This window comes from Electrophorus electricus, chromosome 8 (genome assembly GCF_041902795.1).
Source record: "Electrophorus electricus isolate QZ-2024a chromosome 8, ASM4190279v1, whole genome shotgun sequence".
NCBI lineage: Eukaryota > Metazoa > Chordata > Actinopteri > Gymnotiformes > Gymnotidae > Electrophorus > Electrophorus electricus.
The window spans coordinates 3610001-3629857 of record NC_137504.1 but is presented as its reverse complement, the minus strand read 5'-3'; the positions used below and the strand labels follow the sequence as shown (position 1 = coordinate 3629857).

The window sequence follows — 19857 nt, the reverse complement described above, 5'->3', positions numbered from 1 at the left end:
CCCTTCACCAACAAGCCGAGAAAACTGTTGCCCTCCTGGTCTCTCACCACAGCTGAAACCATGCGACATTCTGGAAGTAAACTTCACTGTGCCTTGTGATGTTGTGAGTAAGCAGGGCTGTTGTTTTGGTGAGGCGAACCTCAGTCACCCAAGGGTAGAAATGCGTGTGAAACGCTACCACGGTAACTTCAGCGAAACGCAAATCTCACAAGAACAGCAGCAGCATGGGAGCAAAGCACCAGCCCTCCCCGGACATCACAAGACAGCTTCTCCCATGCCATGTCCACCCGAAGACCTGGTGGGTGTCTCGTGTGTGTGTGTGTGTGTGTGTGTGTGTGTGTGTGTGTGTGTGTGTGGACGCAGAACAACACTGGGGTATTTTTAGGCCCGTGATGCAGCACAGGCACAAATCTTCCCCCAAGGGAGCCACACGCTCCAATAATCTCCCTACGGAGCAGGCAGGGGTGGGGCAGGGGTGGGGCTTCGCTGGGGCAGGGGAGGGGACAAAATTAGCTCTATCCAACCCCACGGAGTGCTGGGGGGAGGGTTTACAGGGCAAACACAACAAGGCATTGCCCCAGGGGCAATCACTATAAAAACAGTGAGGTCCTGAGTTACTGTCTCATTACACAGCGTTATTGACACAGCCTTGAGGTGGGAGATCCACCTGTCAGGTCAGCGTACAGGGGTAGCGTATTCCTGCTGTAATGTCCACTCCTATTATCATACATTTGCATAATCCCCTATGGTTGTATGGTAATAGTTATGATCCCCCCCCCCAAGTGTACGTGACTGTGAGTGTGTGTGTGTGTGTGTGTGTGTGTGAGGGCGTGTGCACCTTGGTTTCAGACTGACTGTGGCCATAGGTGAGGGCATGTACTGTTCTCACAGTGCAGACGGAATAAACAAGTCCCTTCTCCTCCGTCCCGGGGGATGCATGACCCAGGCTCAGCCGAGATGGTTAATCACACACACACACACACACACACACACACACACACACACACACACATTTTCCTAAAGGCTCAGTCACGCCATTCTGCCATTTGCAGTGTTTATTGCTGATTGCTACTGGCCACACTCTGCTTCACTGGTTTCGGAGCCAACGAACCATCGCCGCACACCACAAAGTCAGCAAGAAAAACTACCACATGACAGCTCCCACGATGGGGGGTGTCTGAAAACAACAGAGGGAACTAGAGTTCCTCTCAGTATGTGTAGTCAACAGAAACACAGGACTGGCAAACAAAACTGAAATGCCCAAACAATACCGTTAGGTTTTAACAGTGCAGTTAGATCAATTATTAGATTTAGCTTGGGGCAGAAAGTGAACGCAGTGTGGTAGTTACCTCTAATACAGTAAAGTCTCACATACAGTAAAAATTACTTAAAACAAAGCTGACATTGAACGGACAGCCAAAGAAAGGAGTTGCGGTTAATCAAGCGCGTCTAGCAGGCTGAGCCTATAAACTGTCTGAGACAAGGACATCACCAATATACAGAAATCTTTTAATCGGACATGCAAATAAATACCCACCTTCAGTGCTTTTGGGTTGAGTCTACTGCATGACTTTTTTATGAGCCTCAACCAGTGTGTCTGGAGGGGTGGTAGCACTGTCTGTCTGTCTGTGTGTGTGTGTGTGTGTGTGTGTGTGTGTGTGTGTGTGTGTGTGTGAGCAGGCAGACAGCCCTAACGTACAGCCATCAAACATTAATGAGCAGGCATATCAGAGGGCAGCACAGGTCCAGAGGCAAAAAGCAAGCAGCCATAATCTTACGAGACATCAGAGAGCGCTCCAGCAGACCCTAATCAGCCATGCCATTACGAGACCACACCCACCAGATAATCCCACACACCAGTGCAAAAGGCTTTACCCAACACAGTGCCTCACTGTTACCTCCACCGCCACCATCCGCTTGTTGCTGGAAGGATCAGTTTACCCCGATTCAAACCCCGAGCCTACCAGCATCCGGTCAACAGTTTTGTGGCGCATACAGAGGGGCAACGCGGGTTCTCTGCCTGTTTGCGCGAATCCAGCTGACCTCTGTGACCCCGCTCCCCTCCGCTGACGGCACTGCGCCATACACGGGCCCTCCTGCAGGTAAATCGACCCTCCACCCACGGGGGCAGGACTTACACCTCCCGATGTGCTGTTTCCATGGAAGCGGAACGAATCAAAAAAAAAAAAAGGGGCTGAATGGAATGTGTCGGGTCCTCCCCCTCCCGGAAAATGTCAACACACACAGATGGGAAGACGGACCCAGAGACCAGGTCCAGACGTTACCACGGCAGCAGTTTCTCGGGTTTGTTTACACAAACTGTAGGTTCCACACAGGTGCGAACACCGTACACGCGTGTGTACACACACACACACACACAAATACAAACAAATCATCAGAGAGAGAGAGAGAGAGGAAAAAAAGACAAAGAACAAACATCCTGTATCTAAATGTCAGCGAAGAATAATAGGAGCGTGTGAAAAGGGAAATGTCGGAGAACCACGCGGCCCAGGCGCTCCACCTGGGATGAGTAGTGGCGATCTTGGGAATCTACAGCAGAGGCCACAGGCCACCAGCCACATCATTCACGCCGTCTCCCGTTTTAGCGCGCGTGTGTGTGTACTCACATGATCCTCACTCACTGTCCCAAAGAGAGACTCATGCAACAGTGGGGAACGGATAGTGTGTGTGAACCAGCATGTGATATCCTCCCCCTCTCTCATTCTCACCATCTTTCTCCCTCTTCCACTCTTTCTTGCTCCGTCCTTCCCACTTTTCCGCTCGCTTCCTCTTGCCCTTTCACTACCTCCCTTTTTCCTTCTCTCTCTCTCTCTCTCCCCCTTCCCCCCCCCCATGCAGTGTCCTCCGTCCCTATTGGCCTAGCAACTATTCTCCCTCCCCCCACTCCCAAACGGAGACCAGACGCCCCCAGAAGACCTGGACCCAACCATTCTCCATTACAGCAGATAACCCTTGACCCCACTACACTCACATGCTGTCCAACACTGGGGGAGGTAGTTGGTAGTTCCTGGATTCCAACCAATAAATCACACCAATACACATCTCTGTAAAAGAATACTACCTACCTCCAGTATCCCGGCAGACACAGAGTCAAACGTACACTCATCACATACTTCATTAAAAAAGCACCTACGTTCACTGACTCTTTAACGTCCCCTAATAGACGTACGCAGTGAATCCAAGAGTTAGTCCGCTCTGCACTGCCCATCACTGAGTTTCTGACCGGACACTGTTTGAGTCGCACGCCCGTCTCGACCCAGCCATGCCACTGTCACGGTACTGGCATGGTAGTGGGCGTCACGCTGGTATGAGTGCTTCACACAGAGTAATCTTGGTGACGATTTTCCACTGGTCAGCGTCACCCGGAGCGGCGTCGCCCAAGGATGAAGCGCTGGAGAACGGCCAACGCAAACGTACGGCCTGCGGTCGCTACAAACCTCCAAGGCGATACTAACCAATAAACATACGTAATAAAGTCGCTCTGTGCGTCGCGTACACGTGGAGACAGGGTGAGGAGAGGATCGGCGGCCACAGAACGCTCGGCTCGGACTTGTCGTTTTCCAAGCTGTTAGCTCCCTCCATCACCACCTGCCTCGCTAAACCCAGACACATTAGCACGTTCTCCCTCTCCGTTTCCGCACCTCCTTGTGTGTGTGTGTGTGTGTGTGTGCGCCTGAGAGAGAGAGGAGATGTTGTGAGGAGGGCAGTGATGAGTGAGGAGCAGAGTGTATTATTGAAAGGGATGTACGACATCTCTCACACTGATGAGGCTTTACCAGCAGGTGCTAGAGGCTCTGGCCTGAATCCGCCCTGGTGTGTTTGTGTATGCCCTGCAAATACAGGCACGTTGCCCCATTTCACTCTCCTACGAGCAGAATGTGGAAGTGTCTAACCCCCCCCCCCCCCTATAAATTCATTCAACAAAGCACAAAGGAACCTAACAAGAAACGTTATCGACCCAATGTAATGCTCACAAACACACTACCAGAGAGCGACAGACAGACAGACAGACAGACAGACAGACAGACAGACAGACAGACAGACAGACAGACAGACAGACAGACAGACAGACAGACAGACAGACAGACAGACAGACAGACAGACAGACAGACAGACAGACAGACACTCACTCACTCACTCACTCACTCACTCACTCACTCACTCACTCAATCTACTTTTAATTGAAATGATCAATAACAACCTCCATAACCCGTGAGAGCGGCTCCGTCATGTAATATAATGTAATATAGCTGCAGTGTTCCTCACTCCCTTGATGGTTGTAATCTCTTATCTGCAGAGAGGAAGTGAGAGATATAGGGGGCGGGGCTAGAGCGCCCCACCCCTCCGCTCCTCCACCCCAGCTTCTCTCCATTCATCCATTCCTCCACCCCTGCATTCCTCCACTTCTCTCTGAGCTACTGTTCCTCACACACACAAGCATGCACACAGTTGCTCACAAGGTTCGTTCCATGGTTTCCATTGGAGTCATTACCCGCCGCAGGCCTGCTGAGTGCGCGTGCTCACTGGCGTCCAAACCTCCGCACATGCTCAGACGGTCCCTCGATCAAGATCGAGCACCGCCCCATCCCCCCCGGCAATCGACAGGGAGGGGGCATCAGCCCACCAGCATCAGCCCAGAACCGATCGTTACTATGGACACCATCCGGCCCATTCCTTTGCCACGGTATTAACCCGATTGTGCAGTCGTGACCCGTGTAGCGAGAACGTAGTTACAGACACGACGACAACGGAAGAGAAAGTTACAGAGACTCACTGTCTCAAAGGCACTGGAGATCGAGACAAGGAGACCCTTAGATCGAAGGTGCGAGCCAAAGACTGAGGTTTTATTAATATACACGTGAGCCCCAACACATTGGAAATAAAAACAAAGAGCAATAAACAAGGCACAAGAGAAATGCAGTTAACAGGTTATTGTCAGGTTCATGTCCCAGCCAGGGACACGAAGGAGGGGCCCCAGAAACGGCACCACCATTCCATCCTACGAGTTAAAATAGAAACAGTACTGAGGCCTTTATGATCACTAAAGTCAAAGCTAACATATACGAGCTTAAATTCTCACCACAATAGTCAGCATCAGCAGGAAAAGGGACAAAACATGATACAGTTCTGGCTAACTCCTCCAAACGGACTCGCATCTATGACCGTACCAGGAACTGTGACTGTGGTTTGGATTTATCGCTATTTTATGTTTCTAGCTTTTGTGGGCCCTATACCCATCAGAGAGAAACAGGGTGTGTACCTAGTCAGCACATGCATGCACGCACACAGACACACACACGATCACAGCCACAGACGGCCCAGTCGAGAGCCGTAGACGTTGGACGGTGTAGCTCAGCTCCGCGACTCCGCACCCGCCCGTCCGTTAACATGAGCAGCAGGCCGTAACGGACGCAGATCAGCGCGGCAGCCCCGTGCCTCAGAGCTGGGGGAGGACACGTGCCCTTACGTACGTGTGTGGAGAGGCAAAGCAAAGAGAAGAAAACCTTGGATCTGTCGTATGGATCATGGCAGTAGCAGCAGTGGGATTCTTCCAAAAGGCCTGGAGCATTATTGGGAAATAGACAACAACGCGAGCAACAGTCGCTATTCTCCATTCTTTGTAGCTCCTGCCGACCTTTTGTGATGGCCTGAGAGTCAGCCTCCACAATCTCACTGATCTGGGATCTGTTAAATGGGCACGCCCTGCACCCAAAGCAAAGCAGGGACCCAAAGTCCACTTCCACCATACATGCGGTCATTTCCTGAGCAGAGGTCTAAACACCCAAGGTGGATAGGCAGAGCAGGTTTCTCCACCTGCTGGGGGGTGGAGACCGTCGAACCGCAAGAGCCGAAGCCCCTCCTCCTCTCCCCGAGACGGGCTCAATAAACATCCTCCCATCAGCAGACGTCACTCCAGCGATGGAGACGGGCAACTGCCAGAACAAACCGCAAAACGGGCCCTGATAACCCAGAATTAGCACAGATAATTAGAGCTCAGCTCTCTCTCCACTCAGTAATATACTGTCTAAAGAGGCCCTTTATAATTAGTAGGTTTAAATAGGTCTGGGTGGCCATACTGGCACAGTTAGGATGAGAGAGAGAGAGAGAGAGAGAGAGAGAGAGAGAGAGAGAGAGAGAGAGAGAGAGAGAGAGAGAGAGAGAGAGAGAGAGAGAGAGAGAGAGAGAGAGAGAGAGAGAGAGAGAGAGAGAGAGAGAGAGGTGTGTGTGAGTGGGGGCATGGGGGACCCGGGTGGTCACATCCGGGTAATTGCTCCAATCTGGAGCCAAAGCAAATACCAGCAGACAGACACACTTTTTTTTTCAGGGGAGGCAGGGGAAGCCAGAATCAAGCCAACCTGACAGGAAGGCACTATGCTCTTCGCGTTCTCTCACACACACACACACACACACACACACACACACACACACACACACACACACACACACACACACACACACACACACACACACACACACACACACACACACACACCACAGCCCAACATCTCATCAGTCCAATTCACTTTCCCATTTCAAAACCGCCTCCAAAGGCTACAGGCAGTTGAGATGAGCACGGATACATTATTCCCCAGGAACTGATTTAGGGCCGCAGCGTGTTGATTTAATGTTTCTGTTTTTTTTCCTCTTTTTTTCCCTCCATCTTGGCTCGTCACACCCAGGAGAGTGAAAAGAATTCCCAGAGCTCCTACACGGGGTTAAGGCCTCTTTTCCCGTGAGAATGTTTGAGTTCTCTCTACAGAAAAAGCCACATACATATGCTGTAGTTATAGTGTAAGTTTATTTATATAACACACTTTAAACACTAGGCAATTTAAGGTGGCTTACAAAGAAAATAATTAAAGACAATTGATTAACATGTAAGGTCATTTTAAAAACAAAAGTTTAATTTTAAATATATAAAGTGCATAAAATCAAGTAAAAGATCAAATATAAAGATTAAAGACAGCAGTGCAATATTGTTACTGAGAACTAAAAACAGAGTCTTGAGCCTAACTAAAAGCAAGCAAGCAAGCAAGCAAGCACACACACACACACACACACACACACACACACACACACACACACACACACACACCCTCCTGACTAGAGGTCAGGGATATGACTGACAGGCTGACAGCAGGATAGCAGTGCCCACCAGGCATATGCTAATCAGTGTCACCAGGGCGGAAGCCGAAAGCCGTGTGTAGTGACGGCGGTTCAAAGCCAGGCCAGCGCTGTCTGCTGTGGCTCACGGTCAGTTCCTCTCCACAGGAGTCATCTGGAAAAACACGACTAATCTGCGCGCGTTCAACACATGAAACAGCTCTCCTTTATTGCAAACTGTGGTTTCAGATGTGCCTAAAATGGTACAGTTGTTAAGGTAATTGCAGACAAAGTGGAGGGGATGGATAAGGCAGAATTCCTCTGTCTTTTCTCCCCCAATATCAAAGAGACAGCGTGATGTATCGATATAACACGGCAGAGTTCTCTCTCTCTCTCACACACACACACACACACACACACACACACACACACACACACACACACACACACACACACACACACACACACACACACACACACACACACACACACACAAACAGATGCTTCTGTAAACACTAACCAAAACCATTAGCATGAAAATGAGCTCTGAACTGAAAAGGTCAGACTAATCATGCACTATTAAAGTATGGCATTGGTTAACTAGCAGCACAGCTAAACTGAGGGGACAGCCCTACACTCTCTAAAAATGTCTGCTGAGTCCATTTTGTGTGGGCTGGCTAGCACACAAGGTGCTTCAAGACAAATCGTATTTGTGTGTGTACTTAGTGTGTGTGTGTGTGTGTGTGTGTGTGTATTTAGTGTGTATGTGTATTATTTATTGTGATCCAAGCTGAAGCTCGTTTACCCTGAAGTATAATTCAATACCATACTCGTGTAATCACATTATTTTAACCACACAAAATTCCGTCATCCTTTCATCACCCCCCACAAACACACAACCAAACCACCCACCCACCCACAAACACACACAAAAAGTTCATTTCTGCTTGGAAGTGCAATATCGTTACTGGGAACATTGCCGTTCCACGGCGGATTCCACTCACGCATCGCACCCAGGTTCCGAGGGGGAGCAGGTGTTTGCCTGACGCAGTCACCACAACAACAGTCCACAGTTTGCTCATTTTCAGTACACAAGGTCACCTTGACAACAGCTCCCCTCCGCCACCCCTCCATCTGTATCAGCAAGAAAACGCCACCTCTTGCTGAGGGTGGTGCGCACCATCACATACCATAAATGCAAAAGGCAAAGAAAGAGACTGCATTTTTTTTTTACGTGATGTGACCTACAAACGCCTTGGCCACAATCTCTTGGGTTAGCGGAGGACGCATCCTGCAGTAGTGAAATGGTCAAGGACAGTGCTGCTTCTGCACAGCTAGCAGCCCGTTCGTCAGAGCCCATCCAGATCAGGCCCGACAACACCTGCTTCTGGAGAGGAGCTGTCTGCCACGTTCACTGTGGCATGTACGCAAGCCTTCCCTGACAGCACCCAGATGGAACCTGATCTGAGCTCCGTGTGGGTTTATCAATGTCAGTATATGGGTGCTGCCTGTGTGTGTGTGTGTCTGTGTGTGTGTGTGAGAAAGACAACTTGAATTAATGTCTCGCATGACACCAGGGAATTCCTCTGTGGTCATGCAAGATGCTTTGTGAACTGTAGTAACTCCAAACCAGCAAGCGAGACAGAAGCAGAAAATGGTCTGCAAATCATAAAGTTGCTCACTTTTACTCTGCTACAGGGGAGAGGGGATGAGCCCCGCCCCTGCTACAGGGAAGAGGGGATGAAGCCCCGCCCCTGCTACAGGGGAGAGGGGATGAGCCCCACCTCTGCTACAGGGGAGAGGGGATGAGCCCGGCCCCTGCTACAGGTGAGAGGGGATGAAGCCCCGCCCCTGCCACAGGGGAGAGGGGATGAAGCCCCGCCCCTGCTACAGGGGAGAGGGGATGAAGCCCACCGCTGCTGCAGTGAATAAGGGGCAGTGCTCCAAAAAATAAAACACCAACTTTTAAAAACTATTAAATGAATATAAGTGTCTCTGTCAGCATTGGCAAGGTGCAGTCAGGCTTCCTCTCCATCGTCCCCAACCAAACCCAGCACAACACTAACCTAACTCCACCCCAACCCAACGCAATACTAACCCAACGCAATCCCACCCCAACCCCAACCCAATCTAAACCCAAATGCAAACCTAACACAATACTACCAAAATCCAACAAACCCACAGTGAGATGATGCCCAATGCAAACATACAGGCGACCATCCTGGAGCAGGCAGGGGAGGGTCTCCCTGCAGGAGTGTGTGTGTGTGTGTCTGTGTGTGTGTGTGTGTGTGTGTGTGTGTGTGTGTGTGGGGAGTGTCTTCACAGGCTGCCACATGGTGAACACTCCACCCACTCCACCCAGACACTGCTGAGGCAGGAAGTGGGCACGAGCATGAATTATGCATGGTGGCGCTGCATGTGGACCCCTGGGGCTCATGGCGTGGGGTGTGTGTGTGTGTGTTGGGGGGGTGTAATGAAAGAAAGGGGAGTGCAACACATGCGGCAGACCAGACCAGGAGATCTACCTGGTGTGGACGTTCTCTTGTGAGGCACCGTTTGTTGTAACAACCTACTTTACTGGCCTAAAAGCTGTAGAACCGAGGCAGACGAGGACGGAACCATTAGCTCAGTGCATCTGAACACTAATTTGAGCATAAATAAAACATGCGTACCTGAGGCAGGTATGAATGAGGAAGAGAAAGATGAACATCCAGTGGCTATTTCGGGGTGGGAAACGTCGTGTAAGCAGCAAGGCCAGTTCTGCAACGGTTCTGACAGCCCTGAAGCCACGGCATTAAAATTCAAAACATATTTCCCTTCTGAGAGCTGGAGAGTGGAGGCTAAACTCTGGCTAGCTCCACATTCACTGCTGCCGAGAGAGAGAGAGAGAGAGAGAGAGAGAGAGAGAGAGAGAGGAGAGAGAGAGAGAGAGCGAGAGAGAGAGAGAGAGAGAGAGAGAGAGAGAGAGAGCGAGCGAGAGCGAGAGAGAGAGAGCGCGAGAGAGAGAGCGCGAGAGAGAGAGAGCGAGAGAGAGAGAGCGAGAGACCGGCAGCATACCACAGACACGGAGGGGAGGATCGAGTGTGACTCCGGGGACTGAAACCACAGCTTCCTAACAAAAAAACAAAAAAACAAAAAAAAAGGAACACCAGTGGGCCCATGAGAAACCGAAGCCTCCTCCTGCTGCCCTTACACCCACCCCAACCCCGCCCCCCCCTTGCCCCGGGGGCTCCTCAGGTCTGTGCTTTGGCACAGAGGCTGCTGCAGGCAGTCCCGCGCTCTGGCCGACTGCAGCAGGAGGAGCCGCCCTGGCTGGGGCCCGCTAGCAGCTGTGCAGGGAACAGGGCCCGTCTTCTGAGTGTTAAATCAGGGAAGGGCCACCTGCCTCCGGCACCAGAGACGGGGACCACGCTGCGGGCAACCCCAACTGGGCACCAGACCGCCGTCTCACTCGCTAATTTGATAACGTGTAATGTTCGTGACGGAGATGCCCCTCCCTGTCGTACCACGGAATCCCTGGCAAGTGCAGCGAATCCGAGAAAAAGCTTTGGCTCACGCTTGCTCTGCACCTACATAAATCCAACTACAAAGGACCAGATGGGACGAGGAGGAAAGATGAAAGAAAGGGAGGGAGAGAGAGATGAGGAAAAAGATCGTGTAGAACAGGCCGACGAGGCTGTCGAGAGGCCGAGACGACGCGCGCACACAGAACCGCAAGAAGATCTTTAGCGTCTCAGCTCCACGCCGTTTCCCAGAATTCCTAAATAACGTAAAGTGATGCACTGCGACTTGAGTGATAAGCGCTATTTAAATCCAAAGAACTCGCTTCCTTCAGGGATTACGTGAGGTAAACCCCCTGACCCTGGCAACCCCTGCACTGTCGAGGGAGACAGAGATGGGATGAATCAGGTCTGACAGGAACCTAAGCCTCTACTTTCCCTCACACACTGCATTACCCACAGTATCCGCACGTCTCCAGCAGTCAGGGGGAGTTAGTGAAGACACAATCACACACCCACTGTGGAAGACCGTTCCCGGACACAGGGCAGCCGGGTCCAGACACAGGGCAGCCCCCAACCTGCCCGTCACCCCCAACCTGCCCGTCACCCGATCCTGCGCGGCTCTTCACCTCACACCACAAGGGCACTACACCCGATGCCTCGGCAGCGGGAGCAGCTCCGGATCGGACAGGAAATCCTGTCATAGCGTTAATAACGTCTGGAGCTCACCTGCTTGCTTTGATCCCACACTGACAGCCTCGAGAAAACGTAGGTGAATGTCGCATAAAACCGGGAGAGCCTTGGTGAGCTTTGCCCAGCTGCCATGTGTGTGACCCATCGAGCAGAGCCTCCACACAACGTCTGTGGACGTTTGCTTTCTCTGCAGTTCTGACATACTGCTCGCCAAAGCCACTAGAGCTATGCTGAGGCCTGAAGCCTAATAAAGACAATAATATCGGATGTGTTGTCACAAATTTCACACACCTGTCCTCGACTGTCAGATTCACAGGTTGCCCTACGGACCGGCTTGCTCTGTGATGAATGCCTTTTTCTTTCGACCTTCGGACCTGTTAGATTTTTCATTACACTGTACATTTAAGCGGCTGCACCATGACCTGGCTGGACAGAATTGAAACGAACTGATAAATAATGCAACACAGACAACATTAACAACGATGCTGCTGAACAGAGTCAAGTATCGCGCAACTCATCTATAATGCACTGAACCGAAGGCCTCATTCTGATGTCAGCTACAGAGGGGGTTCGGAGGCGGAGCCAGTGGAGAAGACAGGCCGCATCACAGACAGGCTCGTTAAACCCCCCCAACTGGAACCGCCCAGTAGTGACCCTCCGACAGGCAGCTGAACCCAACCATCACGACAGAGGTTGCTGGGCTTCTCGTTAAACAGGACGCCAGGGTTTCAGCCATCGCTCAACATGCGAACAGTAAGGCTATGAAACCAGGGGCCATGCCATCATGTTATTACGTGATTTAAGCATTATTTAAATGTTATGACCGCCCCCCTCAACCCAAGTTGGAGGCTTTGATCTCACCTGCCTCTCCCTTTGTTTAGTGGAAAACACAGCCGAGCAGCAGACACACACACACACACACACACACCAGATCTGAAGCAGCTGTTGAGGCTGCATGAACGTGCATATCTGGCTCAGGGAAATAGTGCTTCATTTAGCCACAAGAAAGTACAACGTGGAAAGTCTTCATTTTACCAGGCACAGCAAACAGCATTTGTTCCATCGTAGCCAATTCGAGGAGCGCCATAAACTAATGTTGTAAAAGTGTTTTTTGGTGGGTAGAGAGACCAGCAGGCCAGAAACCCTCTGCACATCTGCAGTACACAAGACAGATGGCAGGTGAAGACACGTTTGCTGTGATGAGAGGAGCAGAAGCAAAGGCGCCCAGCCCGTCGTCACGACTAAAGCATGATTTTCAGCCGGATCCTGGCCCTGTTAATCCCGATCCCGATCTCGTCTCCCACGGTAACACACAAACACCCTGCGCGACTGGGGACCCCATGGGGCCAATCAGCACAGTAATCAGAGATGAACAGCAGCAGCTCGGAAAATGTGGCCCCTCCAGCCACAGAGGCCTGACATTGCACTGAGCGTTGGGAGGGCTCTGCTCATTCCAGCTCTTTCCTGATGGCTTCTCACACACACACACGCGCACACACACACACACACACACACACACACACACACACACACACAAACACTGTGGTCTGGGAGGAGTGTGTGTCAGGGTCAAGGGCAGTGTCTGCAATGAAGGGCGGGTGTGGTTCTGTGTTGTCACTAAGGGGCAGGGGTCACGGTCCAGACCCTGCTCCTGGCTGTATGTTGTGGGAAACCCACAGAGAGGTAGCCAGAGTACCGGCCGGCACAGGAAGCTCTCGGCGGGCGGTTACCATGGTTACCATATGGGCCATGGCCTCCACCTCTGCCTGCCAACTCCCTACACACTGCCAGACTCCCCTCTTCGGTCGGATCTATAGCCAAACTCCACACCACGGATCCACTCTTAACCTTATATTGTTATTTGCAGTGACACCAGCCAACGCCTCAGAACCCCAGCCAGGGAACTGGGAGAACTGATTTTAGCTCCGCCAACAGGAGCTACAATCAGGGAAAGATCTGTAGTGTGAACAGATTCCATCACTGCCATACGCCCCAAGGAGCAGGGTCTCCAAATCCAGGAGGACCCCTGTAGGCCATCGCAAGGGTTTTTCCTGTTCCCAACACAGCTGAATCATCTTTGAGAACATGCAGTGCACACTAAAGAGTGAAGACTACTGCACACTAAAGCATGCTATACTTCACACTAAAGCACGCATGCACTGGGAGACTCTGCTCTGGTGTGACTAAAGCTACAGACCCAGCTGTTAACAGCTGCTCGGCCGAGTCCAGCAAATAAATACACGGGCAGGAATAACACCTTCGCTGTAACACAAACTATTCAGTGCTTCCAACTGCAACCACGCAAACGTTTGACTTAGTGAGAGAGGAATGGGGCAATATTTTAGCGGAACCGATAACAGAAGAGATATGTAACTGAGACACCTCTAAGGAATGTGCACAGACTTGAAAGCAAGTTGACTAACATCTGGAGGGGAAAAAAAACAAAAAAAAAACTTTATTCCACTGCAGGAGACACTTGATTCCTATCCAGTGTTGAAGATGCCTGAAAATGGAGATTATTTTATTCTATTATTTATTATTTTATTCCATCGCCAACGTGTGCCTCTCCTTTACTTCTCCTCCAGCCTGAACCTCTTCTCAAGCTCCGTTAACCCCTTAAACCATCCCTAAAGATATCTGCGCTTTGCTCAATACATCGTCCAAAAAAAATTCTAGTCTCTATCCGGGACATCCCAGGCCTCCAGTGCCTGGCCCCGCCCCCAACCCCGGCGATGCATGCCCAGGCCCTGCCCTGGCAGCAGGGGAGGGAACTGGGCACCATCCAGCCCATTCCTGCCTTCTGTGGCTCCTGGAGGTTCCACTTTACAGCCTGCAGCAGAGCACCAGAGCCTGAACTCACACAGAGGCGCGCTGACTGAGCCAGCCCGCTCTCCCCAGTCCATCCCACTCTGCGGAAAAAGCAACTGGGCCACCAGGGTTAGTCAGAGTTTTCCGTGGGATAACCCCCGCCCCCGCATGTGGCCCGTGTAACATCTCCCCAAACGTGTCGAGATGCCTGACAAAAGTCTTTTCTTTAACATGAGTGCGCTTCTGTTTGCTCAGCGCTCTGTATCCCTCAGCCCTCTTAGTGGATTCTGGCTTTTGGGTGGAAATGTTTCTAGTGCTGTGGGCTATGCCTGTTCACACTACCATGGCAAAAGATAGCAAATGTGACTGTACCAACATGCTAAGCTAGAACATTCCGAAATCCTGGCTTGTCCAACTTGCGCATCCAGAAATAAAAGTAGAAAAAACAAACAAACATACTTTTCAGGGGTCTAAACAGGGGACTACCACAGTCTCCCAGTCTGCCTGCGTGCTCTAGTGAGGAACGCTCAGGGAGTCTAAAAATAAGGCCTGGAAGGACTGACCTCAGACCAGCGCTGCTGGACAATGAGAGTACTGAACAGGACACATTTCTCTCTTCCCATCCATCCAACCATTGATCCACCTCCATGTCACTCTCTCTCTCTCTCTCTCCATCACGTACACACTCTTATGCACACACTCGCGTGCACAAACACATACACACACACTTACTTTAATTACATCCAAACCCAAATCCTTCCACTCAGTCTAAAATTTGCAAAGTGCATAACTGAAACTATAATCTCTGACCAATGAAAAGGGGGCTCTGTCTACACACTCTTTCCACCCATCACCTTTCCTGAAGTCACCGTAAAAGGAATGTGTTGCTTCGGCTTTCCAGGATGAATCGGCTCTCCACTTCAGGAACCAGTCAGATCTGCCAAGCTGGATGCTCCATGACAGCATACATCAACGTCTTCATAAGCTCGGGAATAACAGGGTGTCAGGATTTCCTGTTTTCCCCACATGAACAAACAGTCAATGTGTACGAGAGAGGATTTGCACTACTGGTACGTCCACAGCGTCCAACAATTATCATTCCTTAAAATTCTGTTAATTCAGTTATATTCTCAAATTCCTAATCGTGCCCAGATCCAAACTCACCATACCATCTCACACGACATGAGACCCCCAAAGCCCAAGTTCAGCTGCGTTCTCCGTTACTTCACGCTCTCAGCAGTGGAATACTATCATCATCATCAACATCATATAACACCCAGTTAACTGGGAGCGTCTTCCACGTGTGTCCTAACCTGACCAGTCGTAGCATATACAGAAGGAAAACAGGAAAATACAGAAAATGTAAAGAAGTAAAGAAGCATTAATCAACATGCACTTCGTCCTGTGCAGCCATGTTGCTTGTTTGTTTGTTTGTTTGTTTGTGTGTGTGTGTACAGAGGCAGCTGGACACTAGCTTGGGTCTTTCATCCATAATAAATGACTGATATTTTCTTGGAAGCATGAAGGAGTTTTGTTGTCCTCTCTCTCTCTCTCTCTCTCTCTCTCTCTCTCTCTTTTATTCTCTTACTCCCCATTTCCCTCTCTCTCGCTCGCTCTCCCTCACTCCATTTCTCACTCTCTCTCGCCATCGCAATCTCTCTGCCAATCTCCAACACAAGGATAAGTCTTGCTGAATGCCTGCTTTAAAAAAAAAAAAAAAAGACATCAGGAAACAACTGCGTCTGTTGTTTACGAGAAGGACGCTCACCGTGGGAACCGGGTGTCAGGGAAGAGGAGAGGCATGGCTGGAACTCACTGCCCTTGCAGGAAAAATGCAGCTGTTAAACCCTTCTGGATGTTTCCACAGCAGACATGCAGAGAGGAGGTCACATTGGCATGGTGAAGGCGGACAACCGAGATTCTTCGGAAGAGTGTCACATCGTGAGTGCGCCACATTCACGGCATTTTAGCAGACACTTTTGTCCGAAGCGACTTCTAATTGTGACTGAGGACAATTTGAGCAGTTGGGAGGTTAAGGGGCTTGCTCAGGGGCCCAACAATGGCGGTGTTATAATGGTGGGGCTCGACCCAGTAACCGTCTGCATCCTTTAACAGCTGAGCTGTCCCTGCCCCGTGCTGTGCTGGGGGTCTCTGTTTGTAAGCACAACACAGAGATCCTTGGTAGTAATTAGCGCTCGGAATTCCAATGCCTGATGAAGCCATATGTATGCGTACACATATATAAACACACACACACAAACTCTTTCAAGACTATAACAGACAAGACACAACCACACACAAAAAAAAAACCTACTCTCTTTCAGGATTATACACAACCACTCACACACATGCGCACACACACACACAAGCATACACACACACACAGCAATCAGGCATTGAGAAGGCTGTTCATGCTGTTACGCAATAGGAGAGCTCTACCCATCTGTGCCTCTATGCATCCCCCGCATCTCTGACCAGTGAAGCAGGAGACACCACTACCACCACCTATCTCTCTCTCTCTCTCTCTCTCTCATCAAACAGCACTATGTCTCTTTCTCTCTCTTACAACACAGCACCTCTCTCCTGCTTCCACCCCTCCCTCTCTCTCTCTCTCTCTCTCTCTCTCTCTCTCTCTCTCTCTCTCTCTCTCTCTCTCTCTCTCTCTCTCTCTCTCCCTCCCTCCCTCCCTCCACCCCCACTCTTTATTCTCCTTGTCTCTGACCACGTTTGCCAGGGTCTTACACATGTCTTACTGAGGCTACAGTGCACACCTTTCTTTCCTGGTGCTGTCACAGGTAACCCTTTGCACAGTATTACACAATATAGAATAAAATGATCTATCTGAGAATTTGAGAATCACACCTAAGAATTAAATCTGAATTAAGAATTTGGTATTTTTTATGACTACAGAACACACAGTCAGCTCGGACGGCATCCCAATGCTTTCTCCCATTTCTAAAATGTCTATGCACTTCAGAATGCAATATTCCGTCCCCTCTGCTACCAAGATGGCTTCATTTCTCATCCATCTGGATTACAATGGACAAATGATACTAAGTTCTGAAGGTTTAAGTGGACTTGCTGTGATATGGTTTTTCCCTTCCTTTAAACAGGAATAGCAAGCAATGGGGAAGCAGGCAGCTCCGTTAGGACCTAGTTAGCGTCACATTAAGCCTAGTCATCGTACATATCTGAGTGAGTCACAGTAATACATGGCCAGGGATCATACGGTACTGCTCATCTTGAGGTGACTCTGCTGTAGGAGGATGAATAAACGTGACGTCCTGTTGTTTGACGAGAGACGAGGAGAAGCAAGCCCCGATGTCAGCGGCCGCCGGCACATCTCCGACCGCCATCCACCGGACCTTTCACCCTCCAGAGAGAAGTCCTTCCCCACACTGGGCTAGGCGCCCTGAGCCAGCCCTACCTAGACACCTCTGCTTCCTGCAAGCATGCCACAGGACGGCAGTGCCCAGCTCAGCAACCCACCCATGTGCCCCACGGCCCTGGAGTTTACACGAGATTGGGTGCGCTTTGAGCAAGTGGTTGGGCCCCAGTCCGAGGTACCTGCAAGCGTGCAAGTGCGTTCATAAAACCAGTCGGGGGTGGAAAAGTTTGACTGATGAGTCAGCTGTCATTCTGGCTGAGATCTCGCAGACACCTGGCTGAGATCTCGCGGACACCTGTGGCAGAGCTTACTACGCATACCATTTGTCTTCAAAATAATCGGTACTGTGCCATGGACAATCTACTTTCACTTAAATTCAGCACACACACACACACACAGACAGTTTTATCTAGAATGGTGTCAGGTTACCCTGCGAAAGGAGTCAGACTAATCTGGAGCACGTCTTGCTAGCATAGGTGCACAACATATAATGAAAGAGTGAAACACAAACACTGCAAGAGTGAGTCTTATCAGAGTAGCCATGTGACTCTGACAAAAGCCCTGCACATAACAAAGAGATTCAGCAGCCACTCACACACACATGTGCGCACACACACAAAGAATCTGACCCCATCATCCACATAAGGTCTTTCAGTTAATTACTCTACGTCACTCGGTCCCAGCGCATCTGAGTCAGTGAGGACAGAGCCCGTGGTCAGAACAGAGCCCTGCGTCTGCATCTGGTAGACACAGAAGTTCAGCAACATACACACTCTCACAGGAGAAAAAAAATGAAAAGAACCGATAACACCAACTGCTGGTGTTTTTACTGCACAACGTCTGTGACACAATGCTCCGTACAGGAGGGTTTTGTTTGTTTGTTTGTACAGGCAGCTGATATCAATTCTTTCACATAACCCAGTCAGTAACTTGTGCCCAGGCCGCAAAAAAAAAAAAAAAAAAAGAAAGAAAAAAAGACAAAACACACAGGAAGACCCATCACTTACCGAGGTCTCCGTGGTAATTGTTGTCATGGGAGGCCCTGCTAGAGGGTGTGGAGTCTCCGTCGTGGGGCCAGATCTGCCCGGTCTTCCGGACACCCACGATGGTGGCCTCGGACACCACCACGTGCTGCTGCTGCCGGTGTCTCTTCTGGGACTGGGGCGTGGGCGGGCTGCTGCTGTCCAGCGAGTGTTGCGAGTTTTGCGAGGGTGAGCGGCTCTTCTCGCGGAAGGGCCTGCGGAAGGCCGCCGTGGGGCTAGGGGACACATGGCTCGACTGGCCCGAGGAGAAGTCCTCCTCGCTGGACGTTAGGTTCTCATTGGAGCTGCAGTCCGGGGTGTAGCCGCCGCCTCCGCCGCCCAAGTCGTCGAAGCTCCCGGGCGAGTACGACCTCCGCGGCCACGTGAGGGGGTGCTCATCCCCTCCGGCTCCACCCACGTGCTCCCGTGCCGCCGCCGCCCGCCCGTCTCCACCCTCGCTGGCCACGCCCCCCACGTACACGGTGCTGTAGGGTTGGAAGTCGGACGGTTGCCATGGCGGTGGGGGCGGCTTGCTCCCGTTGGGACGTGCGGCGCCGTCTCGGACGTAGCGTGGGCTGGGCTCTCCGTCCTCGTATTCCGCGTCGTAGCCGCAGGTGCTCTCGCTGGAGCGCCCCCTGTAGACGGGCTTGGCGCGCAGCTCTCCCGCCACCGTGGCCAGGTTGCCGGGGAGAGAGTGAAGGGAACGCTTGCGCTCCATCTGCATGGCCTGGCTCCCGAGGGCGCTGATCTTGTCCGAGACGTCGCGGTCGTTGACGCGGACCAGGCCCCGGTCGTGGTGGAACTCCACGTTGGTGTAGAACGTCTGCTTCTCCGCCGCGCCTTTTCCGTCCCCTGCCGCGTGCGAGTTGGTCCTCTTGATCCGCTCGAAGTTGGAGCGCAGAGCCGCCACCCCAAGCCCCATGCCCGGCTTGTCCTTGGGGGACGGATCCGTGGGGAGCTCCTTGTCAGGGGGCGGGTGAGACCGGCGAGGGGAGACCCCTCCCCTCTGCTTGGACGGGGAAAGCCCGTCTGTCTCCCCCGCCTGTCCTGGGGGGAGGGGCTCGAAGCCCGGCTGCGGCTCCGTGCCGTCTCCGTGCGAGGCCGACTTCCTGGCAGGAGGAGGCCGCGGCTTGGCCCTGCCCTCTCCGACAGGCTGGAACCTCTGGCCGACCTCCTGCACGTGAGGGTGCTGTGGGCGGAGCTGGGGGTCAACTCCGCCTGTCAGCAGCTCCCCCTCGCTCATCTGAGCCCTCCTGAAGCCCCAGCGCTGTCGGTCATAGCTCTTGCGCTCCTTAGCCAGCAGCGTCTGGAGGTAGATCAT

The 19857-nt window shown here is 51.5% G+C and overlaps 1 protein-coding gene across 3 annotated transcripts in view; it reads right to left on the bottom strand.

Annotated features, from left to right (window-relative positions):
• bcr (BCR activator of RhoGEF and GTPase) overlaps positions 1 to 19857 on the bottom strand; it is a 66505-nt gene that overhangs the window by 45737 nt on the left and 911 nt on the right. For all 3 annotated transcript variants that reach the window (XR_014124821.1, XM_035526924.2, XM_027004146.3), the window contains exon 1: positions 18522 to 19857. This exon is cut by the window's right edge. Coding sequence is in view for 2 of the 3 variants with exons in the window: in XM_035526924.2 (XP_035382817.1) it covers positions 18522 to 19857 (1336 nt within the window). In the remaining variant the exon portion in view is untranslated. The remainder of the gene's footprint in view (positions 1 to 18521) is intronic.